At 48.2% G+C, this 16098-nt stretch overlaps 1 protein-coding gene across 1 annotated transcript in view; it reads left to right on the top strand.

Annotated features, from left to right (window-relative positions):
* Positions 1-1871: 1871 nt before the first annotated feature.
* carmil3 (capping protein regulator and myosin 1 linker 3) overlaps positions 1872-16098 on the top strand; it is a 56502-nt gene continuing 42275 nt past the window's right edge. The window contains exons 1-6 of the mRNA XM_078287782.1: positions 1872-1929; positions 3639-3733; positions 12985-13035; positions 13506-13565; positions 14089-14210; positions 15813-15910. Of these exons, the coding sequence (XP_078143908.1) occupies positions 1872-1929; positions 3639-3733; positions 12985-13035; positions 13506-13565; positions 14089-14210; positions 15813-15910 (484 nt within the window). The remainder of the gene's footprint in view (positions 1930-3638; positions 3734-12984; positions 13036-13505; positions 13566-14088; positions 14211-15812; positions 15911-16098) is intronic.

Here is a 16098-nt window from a genome sequence, read left to right as displayed (position 1 = left end):
ACGGTGCCGAGGTTTTTAACCCCATGAAACCTGGAGACAATAGCCGGTTATTGTCCTGCACACTCTAAACCACTCTAATCACTCCTCCTTTCTCCTTCACACACACACACACACACACACACACACACGCACACTCTCACTCCCCCCACTGGGTTCTCTTTCACCAGTGTGAAGTATCAGTGAGACCCAGACACAAAGGTCTCTCACACACATGCGCAAACACACACAGAAGCATGTACGCATATGGCAGACACCCCACTTTTATGATGTGGCTATGGGGGCCCCTCAAGGGCCAATGTTTGGAGATGACACCAGAGACAGCTGCGCCCTGCACACATGTATATGAGCACACCCACACACACACAAAACCCGCCCCTTCATATGAATCTATGTGCGCACATCTGCTTTATTATTAATCGGAGGATGGGGCTAAAAGGGTTAAACAATTCAGATGAATTTATAAATCTAATTTGGGCTGCAGCTTTGGAAAAGCATTGAATTGGGTTGCATAAGAGATGACATTGACAAGTAGCAGCCATTCAGATAGGTGGGCGAATCATACATCATTGTTACTTACAGCTCCAGCTTGAACCTGGCCTCCCAGTCCTCCATCCCAAATCCTATCACAGCCGTGAGTGGTGCTCCCGCAGCATGGAGAAGAAGTGCTGTGAATGAAACTGCTTGATATATTGTTCCATCACCCTCAATGTCCTCACATCATTACAGAAATATTGCTGTGAAAAGCCGTTTTTCATCTGGCAAATCAACTTTGTAATCTGACACAACAAAGCCATTCTCTTTATTGTGTGCACATATTTTAATCTTTCTCCAAACATGAGACGCAATGAGTCTATCATGAAAGTCCTCCTAATTATAAAATCCCAGACCTCTTTGATAATACTGAAGATTCCCTCTGGAAGAAGGCTTGTGATGTAGTGCTAAATAAAAAGGTGGGTAAACCATGAGCTCCAGTCGGTGATCACTGCAAGCTAAACAAATATGAACAAAAATCAATTTCAGAAAAGCATTCATTTATGCTTTTTCTCCCCTTAAAAGACCCTATGCAGTTAGTCTACAAAAGTGGATAAACTCTTTTCCACAAATAAAGTTGAGTTTAGGTGGGAACAAATCACTAGCACACTGATTTTTACTTATTTAATGATTTTTTTATTTGATTTTGTGACTTCTATGGGTCTATTAACTGGTCCTGTCTGACTGATTATTGCATTCATTGCTGTACATGCATTCATTATGTACCAGATATCCTGTTTGGTTTCCATGCTGATCCAGGTGCACCAAAGGAATCCTATTGGGGATTGAAACAAACTCCAAGCAAACCTCGGTGGATATAGCAAGACACGACTGAGCCTTGAACAGCATAATGAAAATGCATTAAAATGTCATCCTGTTCTATGTGGGCTAATGTGTGGCATCACTTGCGTCTGTATGACTTGCAACACTGGCACTTGCGCAACCTCTAACCCCCTCCTCCTCCCTTACAATCCACCCACCTATCTCTCTCTCTCTCTCTCTCTCTCTCTCTCTCTCTCTCTCTCTCTCTCTCTCTCTCTCTCTCTCTCTCTCTCTCTCTCTCCCCTCTCTCTCTCTCCAATGTGCGTATGAGCGCTGAAGTCGCAGGCGCTCCTCGGGTTGCCAGTGCGCACCACGCATCGCATAGCATCGCGTTTCATTGCATTGGCCGCTGCTGCTGCTGCTGCGCCCGGATCACCAGCGGGCGCGGAGGAAAGGAAAGGAGAGGAGGCGAAAGAGTGCGCAGCGAGGATCTGAGGGACAACTGAGAGGAGAGGGAAGAAGGAGGAGGAAAAGGAGGAAAAGAAAGGAGGAGAAGGGGCCGACGGGAGGAGCGCACCATGGCCTCGAAGGAGAGCACGGCGGCGGGGTTCGTCAGCGTCAGCAGGGAAATCACAGGTAAACTCAAACCCGAGTTTCTTGGGGGGGGGGGGGGGGGTGTTTAGGATATTTCTGTTACCTGACATTCACGCCACCTGCGAAGGGAGCCGGGAAAGGACAGGATAGGAGAGCTGGACGCGTGGAAACATGGCAGGTTATTGGGTTAGTTTGTGTGTTTTTTGTTTTTTTTACTCAGTTACTCTTTAAATCTATGCGTGTGCCTTTGATTTGAGAGGAGTTCTCGCCGCAGGCAAGCGCAGGAGAGATGTCTCCCAAGGCAAGAAAAAAAAAAAAGATGTGTAACGGCTGAGGAAGCCCTCGCTAGTGAAGATGTTAATCTCATCGATCCCGAAGCGGAGTGTTCACTTCTTCGATTGATTTGGCATAAAGCCTTGAAATTGCCCCGAAATTTATCGCGCACGCGGGTGCTGTGGTTTCTACAGTGCTGCCCGCGTGCCGGAGAGTTATTTTTATGTGTTTACTGTGTTAAAAGCGTGACTGTGCGGAGTGATATGATGCGCGCGCGCGAATGTGTGTATGTGCGCGCGTGCGTTCTGGCTTTGATGTGGATCCTACGACTTTCCCCCCCTCTCTCGATCTCGCTCTTTCTCTGTGTGTGTGTGTGTGTGTGTGTGTGTGTGTGTGTGCGTGGGAGTTATTGTGCGTATGTGAGTGCTGCTTTGCGTGCAGCAGGCGTGGGCTTAACGACACACACACACGCACACAGACTGACCCCTCTCTGCTGGAGGGATTGGACACCGCTGCTCAGTCCACACACACACACACATGCTGGACAACACCCATCAAGGTGTTAACGAAGGGGTGCCTCTCACTGCTAATTATGTTGACGCGGGTGAATAAATCCCCATGCTGTTTATCAGGGTGAGCAGCTCCACCTGGCCAAGCCCCGTCTGTCTGTCTGGCCCGGTGATAAGAGCCAGCATTAGGCCATCACACCTGCCTCGGAGGGGTGTGTGGGGGGTGGTGTGTGTGAGTGAACAGATCCATCAAACAGTCAGGGGATAGGGGAGGGAATTGAGGGGGGAGCTGACCCATCCTCTCCCTCTCCCTCTCCTCCTTCCTCCCTCGCTCGACCCCTTAGGGAGCAGATGCCGAGGTCAGAGCAGCAGGGACCGAAGGGGCCCTCTCTGCAGAGTGTGTTAAAGGGTTTAAGCGATTGGGTCTTACCCGAGCTTAACGGCGATAACTCTCTGTTTGTCTTTGGCTGATCCCTCCTTCGATCTGTGTGTCTCCCTCCCCTCCCTCGTTCCCCTCGCGTCTGCCGGCCGCTCGCTCAGGTGCGAGAGCCGAGTTCACGGTTGATGCCGGATGTGGAAAGTGAGAAATTATGAAAGAAATGCATGCATGGGTGACCCCGTGTTGGGACGTGGGCTCGCTTACATGCGTGTTTGTGCGATACAGGTTAATGTTATGTCAATGTGGAAGACGGCAGGCTCTGGACCCTGTGGTCGCCTCCATTGAGATGAGCCAGGCTACTTCTTCCTTTTCTCTGAAGCTAAAAATAGCACCGTTATGATTCCTCCTCAGCTGGTGGTTGTGTGTGTGTAGCTGTGTGTCTGTGTATCTTTGTGTATTTGTAGCTGTCTGTCTCTGTCTGTCTAGATGCCCCCGAGTGTCTGCCTGTGGCGGTTTTTCATCCTGTGTGTGTGTGTGTCTGGATGACTTCCTATTTTACCCCTTTTTCTCCTCTGCGTTTCTCCCCCCAGAGAGCATCAGAAAGGTGATGGACAAGCAGGCCATCAAGTTTGTGCGAGCCGTCAAACAGGACGCCAGGAGCGGCAAATCGGACGACAGGATTCTGGTGAGAGACATCCCCCCCCTCCCTCCATCCCACCCCACCCCCCATCACGCGCCCCTAAGACGTACAGCTGCGGCACCGGGTTACTAGAAAGAGATATTCGCCGTTTCGAGGGAGTTGTGTACCACATGGAATGGAACTGATCCCGTGGAGATAAACTGGAAATCGATGGAACTTAATTGTGACAAATTGAAAGGGGCGATCAGATGTCCGGTTGTCCTGAAACGCACCACACACACACACACACACACACACACACACACACACACACACACACACTGAAAAACAGGCTTAAGACAGATGCTGCCTATAAGCAGAGCAAAGTGGACACCGTGCCATGGCCTACTGAGTCCATCCTCAGACTTTATTAGATGTGGCAGGATGGCCTTAATGCCCCAGGCAAGGGCTTGGTGTGTGTGTATGTGTGTGTGTGTGTGTGTGTGTGTGTGTGTGTGCCTGGCCTGGTGTATGTGCAGGGGCATCTACATTTATGATTTTTGAGTAAGCTTGAGTGTGTGTGTGTGTGCCAGAGGGTGTGTAGGCAGCCTGTGAGGTGTCCCAGCAGCTTGCGTGAGCCAAGGCCACTGCTGTTATTGAGACATTGTCAATTAGTCAGCCACATTACTGACTAATCACTCACACACACACACACACACACACACACACACACAGGCACTATATGCGAGCATGACCTCATTTTCTCTCTTGTTTATTGTATATTTTGACCGCCGTCGAAGAAGAAGAAAAAAAAAAAGCTGACGAGCGAATCAAACTGTTTTATCAGTACGACTCTCGCCGTTTTTTCGCCTCTCTCGGATTATCGCTCTCGCGTCTCGTCGTCTCTTCCCCTTCTTTGCCCTCCACCTCCCCCCTTCCTATCTCCATCATTACCACACTCCCCCTCCCTCCCTCCCTCTCTCTATTTTTGTCGTCTCCTCTCTTTGTTTCCTTCCTCCCTCCCTCCTTATCTGTCCATCTCGATTATTCTCCTCCCCATCATCACCCTTCCCCCCCGCCGCCGTCTCTCTCTCTCTCTCTCTCTCCCCCTCTCTCTCTCTCCCTCTCTCTCTCTCCTCTCATCATCCTGCCCTTCCCTCCTCCCGTCTTTACTCGAACCTGTAAAAGGGTATTGAGCTCCACTTTCCATCAGATGCAATTCAATTAGGTCTCTCCCTTACGAGAGTTTTTTTTTTACTATCCAAATGGGCCTTGGCTGCCGCCGCCGCTCCAAATTCTTTCAGGGGCGAGATGGATATGAGCATTCATTCTAGCTCGTTGTCAAGGTCTCCCTTCTAAAAGGCAATCTTTTCACTCTAATGGATAAATTCATTTGGACGGATAAAGGGTGAATAGATGAGGAAGTTTGTAAATAGATTGGGATGTTCTGAGCTCGCGGGTACGGTACATACACAAACAACACGCACACACACTCATGAATCACAATGGCACGCATGGTTGTGTAGTAAAGTAGTACATTTCGGGACCACCTTTCTAATACTAAGTTGACATTCAGTCCTTTACAAAAAGAAACTATTTTTAAGCTTGAGAGGGCTTAAAAAAATCCTCCTTTACCCTTTCTCCTCCCTTTCATCTGTATCTCCCCTTCATATGTTTGGAGTGGATTTAGCAGGTGAAATCGTTGCTTTCATCTGGATTCAATTGGTCCGTCTGGTTCGGAGAGGGAGAGAGAGAGAGCGAGAGAGAGAGAGAGGGAAGGCGTTCCTGATATTTTATACATCAAGTGTATAGCGGCTGTTATGTTTACGCAGTCTATCGAGTCTTTGTTTTCCCCGTCTCCTACTCTCTCTCTGCCCCCTTTCCCCCTCTGGAGACTGCTGGTATCCAGCTGTCTGTGTGTGTTGACTGTACCAGCCATCATGCTGTGACACACACACACACACACGCACACACACACGTTATTGACCCCACCCCTCTGTCTCCGACAGACACGGGGAGCGCTCAGCATGACATCCGAACGGCACCTAAGGCGATGTGTTGAGGAGCATCAACTTGCATGCTTCCATCATAGCACACACACACACACACACTCAAACTGGAAAGTACACACTTTGACATGGACAGGGGGCATGCACGCAAACACGCAAGCTCGAATGCACCAAGATTCACATGCACGCACATACACACACACACACGCACACCCATTATTAGATCAGCCTATTTGAAGATTAGAGGCAACTCCAAAACAAAAGCATCTTCAAAGAGAGATGGAGGGAGGAGAGGGAGGAGAGGCAGGCTGGGGGGGAGGAGTGGGTGGGTGCCTCACCAGAGGAAAAGAGGAGAACTGGGAGACCCAACAGCGGAGGAAGGGCCGAGGGTGAAGGGAGGAAGGGAGGAGGAGGAGGAAGAAAACCTTGGATGTGTTGTGATGCCCCAATTGGCGCTCTGGCTCTTCCGCCACTTATTTACCCCGATCGGTCGCTCCATTTCATCCTCCGCTGCTTCCGTGGGTTCCCTCGCTCCTATCTAATAATGGGCCCATTACTGGCTGAGATTGCCGCTGGTTGACAGTGCTAAGCACACTCGGACGGGTCGAGACGCACCGCCGCTTACTTCCACTTACATTCCGCCGATTCCACGGAGCAGCGCCCCACTCATGAGATTAGGGCTGGGCTTTGAGGTTGCGGTTGCGTGACCCTGCGGTGTGTGTGTGTGTGTGTGTCTTGGTTTAGGGGATGTTTACAACTGGGTTTGTCGTTGTTGTTAATTGGTGGAGTTATGGATAATGATTTTCAGCAGTCACTGTTAAGTTGCTTCAGGCAAAAGGCACAAAAGGCATGGGCCAGTCAGTTATTCTGCATTCCACAAATCACCTGTAGAAGTACAATCAACTGTGTTCAATACAAATGCACTGCAAAGACTGTTAGGGCATTTTCTATTAACCTTTTTTTATTATAATGTCTCAATAAACAATACTTGAAATTTGTCAAATGTTGCCGTGATTATAGGTGACAAATGAAATATAAATGAATTAAAGTCATGTCGAGCTTGCTTTGGTTCCAAAAGCTGCTTCATGTTTGCGTCTCATCAGCATCACTCTCATGCTGATCTCTTTCCTTACCTTTACCCTTTGTTATCCACTTTAGTTGTCTCTGCTTGTTATGTCTTAATTATGTTGCTTGTGTTTCATTTTTTCTTTCCATTGTTTGTTTTGAGGTGAGATGTTTTCGTAAGCCCCTTGGGTTTTTTTTTAAATTTCACCTGCACAAATTAGCAATTTGCATCTCTTCTGCCTACGCATTTTTAATCACTGTATTTCACTTCACCTCACTGTGTTTCTAACTTCTCTATCACTATGCAGAAAAATGAAAGTAGAACATTATACCTCACGTATAGAATTGCTTCTTTTCTACAGTACTCTATAGTCCAATGTCGACTGTTTGGTTGACTTTATGCTTGACTGACTTGTCCAGACCCTGAGTTTATTCAGTGGCTGCAAATCCCAGCCTTCTGATTCAGAATACTCAAGCTACAAAGGCTCTTTTTAATGTTAGCATTGAAACTCTGTGCCTCTGTACTGTAAGCTGGAATCCATCCTTGAGCTCAAATCCCATTGAATTGCATTGCTTGTAGACTGTCAGTTTACTTCAAAGGAAGGTACAGAGAGTGATGACGGGTCACCGACTTGAATCAGTTTGCAGCTGCTTCCTGGTTGGCTCTGTGTCCATAGTTGCTATACATTCTTGGAGACGTATTTCATTTACACTTTGTTGTTAAGGGAGAAAATCCACGCACATACACTGTTATATATCACCGATCTGTGATGTTCAATGCATTCCAGCAGTCGTGTGGTGATGAAGTGTTGTGATTTACTTTTATGGTGTACCCACTTTTCCCTCATCATTCTTAGTCTACTTCTACTTCAGTTAGTGATTTCCTACATTTCCCAGAATGCCCTTTGACAGTCCCCAGAGAACATGCCTGAACTAGCTATAGTGATAGCATAGTAAGAGCAGAGAGCAAGTTTTTCCAGTTGAGAAAAAGTGAGAGTCATGCATGCCCCTTACTCAAAACACAACATGTCTTGTCGCTGCATTGCATTCTGGGCTATAAGGCTAGTGTCAGTGGAGAAATTGGTCTCTCTCCTCTTCTACGATGGATTTCTCCCTGTGTGATTGCTGAACGTGGTGCAAAATGGCGGCTCTAGAAAGAAGCCCTTCCTCTTTGATTCTAAAGGAACTGAAACCAAGACCTAGCATTTACTGTTGAAGTTTTAGATAGCTGAAACATTTTCTGCTCTTGTAGCTGTGCTAGAAAAATCGAAACTTGACGTCACGCCATCTACATTTGGCAAAATACTCCTCCAAAGAACAAAATGGGCCCAGAAATGCTAGGTACGTTGCCAATAGCTGTGTGTTTTTTAAGAATTCTTTTGGCATTTATGCCTTTTATTGGACAGTACACAGTGGAGACAGACAGAAAAGATTTTTTTTTTTTTTTAACAGTGTTTAAGTGTTTTAGGGTGGATTTATCCATAATGTGGCCGCATGTGTCTCTGACCACCTTCGGACTTTGTTTGGCTGAACGAATCTTCAGTGTCTTGGGTGAATTTCACACCTGTTTTTTTTTAGCGTTTTTGCTCTTTAGCAAAAACTCTTTAGCTAAGTTTGGCTAAAGTTTAGCCAAGTTTAGCTAGCTTGCGAACTACTCATTTTGGATTGACAGCGGTAAACAAAGCCCAAAGTGTGAGACATTATACTACTGAATTATATAATAAAATTGTGCATTCTAAATGGGGAAACCGGGCCTTGCTTTTTCAGCTCAGATGACACTTTATCACACGGGAGAGAATCCAGCAGAGCGCTGGACTGTGAAAGGAAAGCTGAGGACAAAGCAGGACAGCGGAGAGAGTCCATGCTAGGGGCAGGAGTGGAGTCGGCCTGTCGGGAACCGTATTTTTTTGTCACAACCCCCCGCCCCCCCCCCCCCCCGCCATAGTATTCTTTGTGTAATATGGTTGGTTATTGGTGAACATTACCTCTGCGCCATGCGCCATTTCTTTTCACGGCTTTCCCTGCGAGGTAACCGTGCGGCGCGGGTTCATTTTTCTCGGCAAGGATTCCGGATTTACCGTCTGATTGTGCGAGGCGGCAAGGCGAGAGATCTGCGCTGGAATTAGGATCACAGGCTTATGATTATCATAACAAGTGTAGGCCCCATGCTAGTAGCCCATGGCAGAGAGAGAGAGAGAGAGTGTAAGAAGTGTGACTGCTGACCTTCTCGCTTCCCCCATGGGTGAGAGAGAGAGAGAGAAAGAAAGAGAGAGAGAGAGATAAAAAGTGTGTGTGTGTGTGTTGGCAGGGCTGGAAGGCTACTCAAAGTATCTCTGCTTCCATCTCTTCATCCTATTCATTTCCTTTCTCTCCTTTGCTCTCATTGTCTTGATCCCCCCGTCTCTCACTCTCCCTCTCTCTCTCTCTATCTCTCTCCCTCCATCCCTTTCGCCCTCTCTCTCTCTCCCTCACTCACTCAGTGCCTTCTCCTCCATCCTACTTTTCTCAGTCTCACTTTCTTTATTTTCTCTCCCGCTTCTCGCCCCATCCCTCTCTCCCTTTCACTATCCAATCCCGTAATTTCTCCTCCCTTGTAGTCTCTCTATCTCTGTCTCTTGCTCCATCTACACCCCTGCAACCCTTGCTCTCTCTCTCTCTCTCTCTCTCTCTCTCTCTCTCTCTCTCCTCCCCCTCTCTCTGTCTCGCTCTCTTTTTAAGAGGTATTTCAGGTTCTATGGCACACGCCTGCCATCTCTTTGATTTAGAAGTGCTGGGCTCTCTTTTTACGAGGGGATCTGGAACAAGATGTGATTTTGAGCTTTGCATTTCTTTCCTCTCATTTGGCTTCTCCTCTCGTATGCCTCTCTCTCTCTCTCTCCCCCCCGCCCACCCCCACTCTAAAGTCTACTTATAAAGCAGGACCTGGGGCATCAGTGCTTTCAAACCCCCTGTCTCTCTTACACACATACACACACATAATGTCAGATTGACTGATGGCATGGTTGTGTTCTTATGACTCCGAGTTCACTTGAGTGACGGTAGTCAACTGTGTGTGCATGTATATGAGAGAGAGAGAGAGGGAGAGAAAGATGAGGGGGTTGTGTGTGTGTGTGTGTGTGTGTGTGTGTGTGTGTGTGTACTCCAAAGCCAGCTTAGTAAGCCATTGTGCATCATTATATGTGTATGTGTGTGTTTTGAGAGAAAAAGGAGTGTGGGTTGGGTACGTACTGTACTATAGTGTGCTGGACTTATGCACTTATGCAAATGTGTTTATCTGCGTGTATCGGAATGTTTCTGGTTTTTGAGCTATGTGTGTACAGTGTGTGTGTGTGTGTGTGTGTGTGTGTTTTAAAATGCCCTTGTGGCAGAGCCAGAGATGCCACGGGCGGCCAAGTCTGGCACTGATCCTTGGCTTGTTCCCTCAGAGGCATCGCTGCAACACACACACATGCACACACACACACACACACACACACGACCCAGAGACACGCTTTGATTTGCGCCATCTCGTTTGAAGTGCAAGACCCAGAGCCTGACAGCTTATGATTAATATAAGCCCCCGCCTTCTGCCCTCTCTGCTTGCGCGCGCACACAAACACACACTACTTTCATCGGGGAGAGGGATACATTCGCGCGGGTTGTTTTCGGGTGCACGCGCTCGCACACACACACACACACACACTCTCCCCGTATGACACACACTCCCACCCTGCCCTCGCAGTCTGGTTTGGGCAGGCTGGCTCTTTGAACTAGTGCTTCTGCCGCTGTGCCATCACAGCAAGGGCACCTCTGTACCCCCCCATCCCGTCATCCTCCCCTCCCCGTCTCTTAAGACTTCCCTCAAGTCTCTTCCTCTCTTTCTATCTCTCTCTACATCCTCCTCATCTCTTCGGAGATTGTCACCTGCCTCGTCCTTGGCCGGGGCCGGGTCAAAATGTCGCCCATCTCATCTCGCCGGATCATCTTCGCCCGCCCCTCCCGGGCTCGGCGATCCGGCCGGAATCGGCGGAAGTCGTCTCCTTATTTCCCGGGCGGGAAATGGAATCTTTAACGCGCGGCTTTTCAGGATTTCCGATTGATCCTGGGAAGAGAGGGGCGCGAGACGGAAGGGAATGTCTTGGGAGGTGCGAGGGAAAGGGATGGATGATGGATTACGGTTGGTTGGGATTTGAAATTGGAGCCTTCTGATTGGCTGGTGGACCGTTTTCAGGGTGGGTTGCCCTTAGCTTTGCCCGGATGTAGGCTGAAATCGAGCCTAATAAATGAAATTGTTGAATAATTTACCTTGCATAAAGGGCACCGGTTGAGAGATTTGTCTCTAACTTGCCGCATCAGAAACAGCCTCTGTTGTTACTTCCCAGCAAAAAATCCTAGATGTCTCGCTTCCAGACAGCTCAATTATCCGGTATCTTTCTTATATTGTATCAAATATCCCTCAGTTTTTTTTTTCTTATCTTCACTGCTGCACGTACCCCCATCCAAGTCGAGGCAAAAAATAACTGTCTGGAGTATTGATTGTCTCTAATGATATCTCAGTAGGCTGTAAATGATATATAAAGAGAGGAGAAGCCCCACGTCAGACGGCCTGCATTATTGATGCCTGTGTTTACATGATGATTCCCTCTGTCAGATCGCCGGGCTTTTTGAAGGGAGAAGATGCCTCTGTCTTTCATTTTCTCCCTCTCTCTCTCTGTATCTCTGCCTCAAGGTCCCATCACGCTTTCCCCCCCTCCCCGCTCTTCTCGGATTTTTATATAACAGAGTTTTCAAACTTGTCAAGGGACTGCGATGGGACTAACAATCTTCTCCGACACAAAGGCCTTTGCGAAAGGCCCCCTTCCACAGGGCAGAGTGCTGGGGAGTGGGGTGGGGTGGGGGGCGTTATGTATCTGTCCGCCTCCTCCTTTCTTGTCCCTCGTTCTCATTCCTCTCCCTCCCGTCTCTCGTCTCCTCGCAGTGGGAGTCTGTTGTGGACGTCTCTTTAGTTTAGATGCGGGCCTGATCCGCGAAAGGCCGGCCTTGGCTGGACTCGGCGTAGGACGGCAGGAGAGGGGAATCTGAGGACTTTATTAACAGGGGGGGGAAATCGGGTGTCTCCGTCCGCCCTGCCGCCTCCTCTGTCTCCTTCTCTGTGTCTCTCTCTCTCTCTCGCTCTCTGTATGTTTCTTTTTCTTTCTTCCTCCCTCCACCACTCAGCGGGGCGCCATTAGCCATTCAGCACAGAGAGGCCTTGAGGAATTGAAAGCGACAGAGCAGAAAAAGAATAGAAAAACTGCGAGAGGGGGGAAAGAAGAAAGACAGGGGAGTTGTGAGAGAGGTGGTGGAAGAGGGGGAGGAGGAGCGGGAGGGATGGAGGGAGGTGTTAAGGCTGGGAGGGGAGGGGAGGGGATGAGGGGGACAGCCAGACAGGGCACTGTGGCACACACAGGGAGGTGGCAATGAGATGGAGGGATTAAGGGAGAAGATGGAAAAAACGAGCAGATTTCCATGGCGATGGAGAGAGAAATCGGCGGAATGACAGGAGGCAAGAGAGGGGAATTTGTGGACAAGAGAGGAATGGGATTTTGAAAAAAAAAGAGGAAAGTGTAGCTAAGACTTAGCGGGAGGGAGAGGTGGAGGCGCGGAGGTGGAGAGAGGGAGGGAAAGAGATGCAGAGTGCGTGGACAGGGTATGCTAATTAAGGATTTTTGAATTATGAATGAGATTAATTACATGGGCCGACGCAAATATATTCACGTTTTTTCTCTCTCTCTCTCCTGCTCTACCCGGGCCACTTTTAAATGGTAATCCTTTTTCTTTTGGCAAAAGTACACCTTTTTCTCACTCTTCTTCTTCCTCCTCTCCTTCCTTCCTCCTCCTCCAGCTCCTTATCTTACCATTAATTTCCCCCCCTGACACAATGAGGAATCCGTTGAATAAGTGCTACTTAGTGATGAACCGCAAGTTCCATCAACACAACTTAGCGCAATAAATTGTACTGTCATATGACTTGCCATCTCACCGTTAAATTTATTTCTCGCACACACGCGCGCGCGCTCGCACACTCACACACCCGCATACCCCCCATCGTCATTAGCTTGCTAATGTCTAGAGTGCTTAGCATGAGTTACGAGGCATTTGAATGAACTGCAGCGATGATTTGCTCTCTTTATGGGGGTGTTTGTGCTGTGCTATTTTTCGCCGCGATTTGCATTTTGCATTTCCTGCTCTGTGACAGAAAAATGAATGTGTTCTCCCCCCCAGGTCCTGGCAACATGGAGACTGTATCTCTTCGCTGTCAAAGTGCCCACCAAGGTAAATGTCTCTCTCTCTCTCTCTCTCTCTCTCTCTCTCTCTCTCTCTCTCTCTCTCTCTCTCTCTCTCTCTCTCTCTCTCTCTCTCTCTCTCTCTCTCTCTCTCTCTCTCTCTCTCTCTCTCTCTCTCTCTCTCTCTCTCTCTCTCTCTCTCTCTCTCTCTCTCTCTCTCTCTCTCTCTCAGCGGATTTTTTTCAACGGCTTTCACTTGCCAGCTCTGATCTCATGGTAATTCGAAAGAAATCTGAAAAAAGTAGCGGCGCTTTGCAGAGCAGGAGGAGAATGATGGTAATGATGATGGTTATGGTGATGATGATGTTTATAATGAAAACGATGATTGTAACGAAGTCAATGAGGTGGCGGGGGAGATCTTTAGACTGGATTTGCGGTTGAGATGATGATGATGTAAGAGAAGAAGAGTCGTCAGAGCGGAGAGTCGACCACGGTGACGTTTGTCCACTCTGTTTTCAGGTGGAGGTCACTTTCAACTTCCTGGAGATCCGAGCGATGAACACCTATCCAGAACACCAGGTAGGACACTGGAGACTGACCTTTGCTTGCTGTTTGGACCTGCTTTTAGTTCAATGTGTTTTCCAAATCTCTTTCAGTTTACATATCAGTATAAAACATTACTAATGAGCATAGCTGGTTCACTCTATAGGTTGAATAGGCAAATGCCTAGGGACTCACGCATCCTTTAATGTATTTTTTCTACCAATCAAAAGCACTGATTCTGGGAAGGCCCCACCCCCAGCAAGAGATGGGTCTTATTGGCTGAGGCCCCCTTGAAAGTCTTCATTTCACCTTTGTATCTGTTTCATTTTTTTTTATATTCATGTGCTGTATCTTATAACAGGTAACAAACATACAGCGCTTTAAATACTACATTTTTACTCAGCCTTTATTGCTTGATGGTGGGTAGTCTCAAAAGGGGGGGCCTCCACAGAAAATTTTGCCCAGGGCCTCCAGCAGTGTAGATCCGGCCCTGCAAATGAGAGACAGCGCAAGGAAAATTAATCTTGTGTGGAAACCATGTCATGCCCATGTGCCGCAGGTTGTCATCGACACAGACAAGACCACCTACTCCCTGAGACTGCAGACCCAGGACCAGCTGGATCACATGGTCAGCCACATCAACTACGCCCTCTCCCGCGTCTTCAACAACTCCATATATGCGTAAGCGAGCGTCCGCGCCTCGAGCGGCGAAACTCGTGTGTTTGTGTGTTGTGTTGCATGAGCCGAGGAGCCAAGACGAGTTGGCCGACGTTAACAGCACTCGACAGTGCGTTGGCACGTCGGCAGCCTCACTTTCTCCTCAGCGGCCAATTACATCCCTGCGTTGCGGCGTGCTACCATCCCACCCATGTCTGTGTCACCGCAGACTTAACACCTAGCAATCATTAGGATTAAGTCGGCCCACCGACAGCGAGTGGGCCGCGCGCTTGCCGTTACCCCGAAGGCATGGCCTCGGCTCGCTTTTATTTTTAAAGCAGTTTTTTTATAACGGCGAGAGCGACGTCTGGCAGCACACGCCGTCACTGGCGGAGCTGAGCCGTCGACTCGGGCTGCCAGTCAAAAAGCCATTCTTACAAATCCTAGAGTGGGAAGTGCAGAGGACGCACAGCGAGGTAAAGCCTAGATGGGGCCCGAGTTAAAGCCCCGGAAACGTTTTGTTCATTTAGAAAGCGAATGCACAGGTGAGCAAGGGAGAGTGTATTCCCCCCCCCTCTCCCCTCTTTCTCCCTCTCCCTCTCTCGGGTCCTATCTACAATGGCTAAGAGCAGCGGGATCGACTGCGCCCCGGCTATTGACCTGAGCGAGGCTATCTGCACACTCTATCATCTTTCAGAATGGCTCTTTTCCATTAGGGCCACGGCAGATGATTGCTTCTAGTGAGAACATTAAAGAGAATAAAGAGGGAGAGAGGGGATGAGAGGGAGGGAGCGGCATGGGTCTGATTGTGCGGCCTTGTAACCGATTGGTGCCAGTGTAGCGAGGCACGTACTTGCAGATAGTATCATGATAACACACACACACACACATATATACACACACACACGCGCGCTCCGGGGACGGATGATGAGTGTTGAGATGAGGTGCGGATTAAGGTCGCGGATGTGGTTAGGTGTTGTGTGTGATTTGTTGGCAAATGGGATTAAGGATACTGTGTGTTGAATGCAATACTAGTGGTGTAATCTCATCAAAAGTAAAGCAGGTATAGCCCAGTGGTTCTGTATGTATTTGCTTTATGATTCCAGTCTCTCCTCTTTTCTCCTCACTGCTACTTTTTTTGTCAAACAGAATACTAACAAAAAAATGGAAGCAAAGATAACAAACAGTAAGTCAAGGAATATATGCTTGTTTGTATGTAAATGGAGTAGGAGGGTATGTGGCTTCAAACGGCAATCCCAGGGATCCAATTTTACACTTGAATTTTACGCGTTTATTTATGCAATAACAAAGCTATGTCAGAGGCATTTTTGACATTGCAGGTTTTCAATTTTCCTCCTTAATACTGCACGGAGAGGCTTTAATATATGCAGTGGGAAACATTTCTGCTACAAATTAGCATCTTGCCGCTGCAAATGAGGCAGCGTTATCCTTTTAAAAAATATTGTGCAACCATGTTTCATTTATTAGACCCAGGCTATATGAGTTTTGGCCCAGAATTTCAGCATCTGTATAGCTTTTTACACCTTTTCTAAAGCCTTATTTAACTCTCTCTCTCTCTCTCTCTCTCTCTCTCTCTCTCTCTCTCTCTCTCCCCCTCTCTCTCAGTCCTCCTATCTGTCGAGCGGAGGGAGAGCTGTCCGATGGAAGTCAGAAGTTTTCGCCCAACTCTGAGTCTTCTTCGCTAGAGACCCAGAAAACCTGCGGTGAGTCAGCTTCCTTTTTGTTGTACGTGTACACACACACACACACACACACACACACACACACACATGAACACACACACACACCTCTGAGTCCATCCGCTTGCTGGACTCACTGACTCACACCGAATTATTTTGGAGGCTCATCCTTAAGTAGGTCAGAAGACCAAAGTTGTTGGATGCGCCCCCTT

Source organism: Centroberyx gerrardi, chromosome 13 (genome assembly GCF_048128805.1).
Source record: "Centroberyx gerrardi isolate f3 chromosome 13, fCenGer3.hap1.cur.20231027, whole genome shotgun sequence".
In the NCBI taxonomy this organism is placed as follows: Eukaryota; Metazoa; Chordata; class Actinopteri; order Beryciformes; family Berycidae; genus Centroberyx; species Centroberyx gerrardi.
Note: the sequence above shows the minus strand (reverse complement) of the source record. Positions and strands in the feature narration are given on the sequence as shown.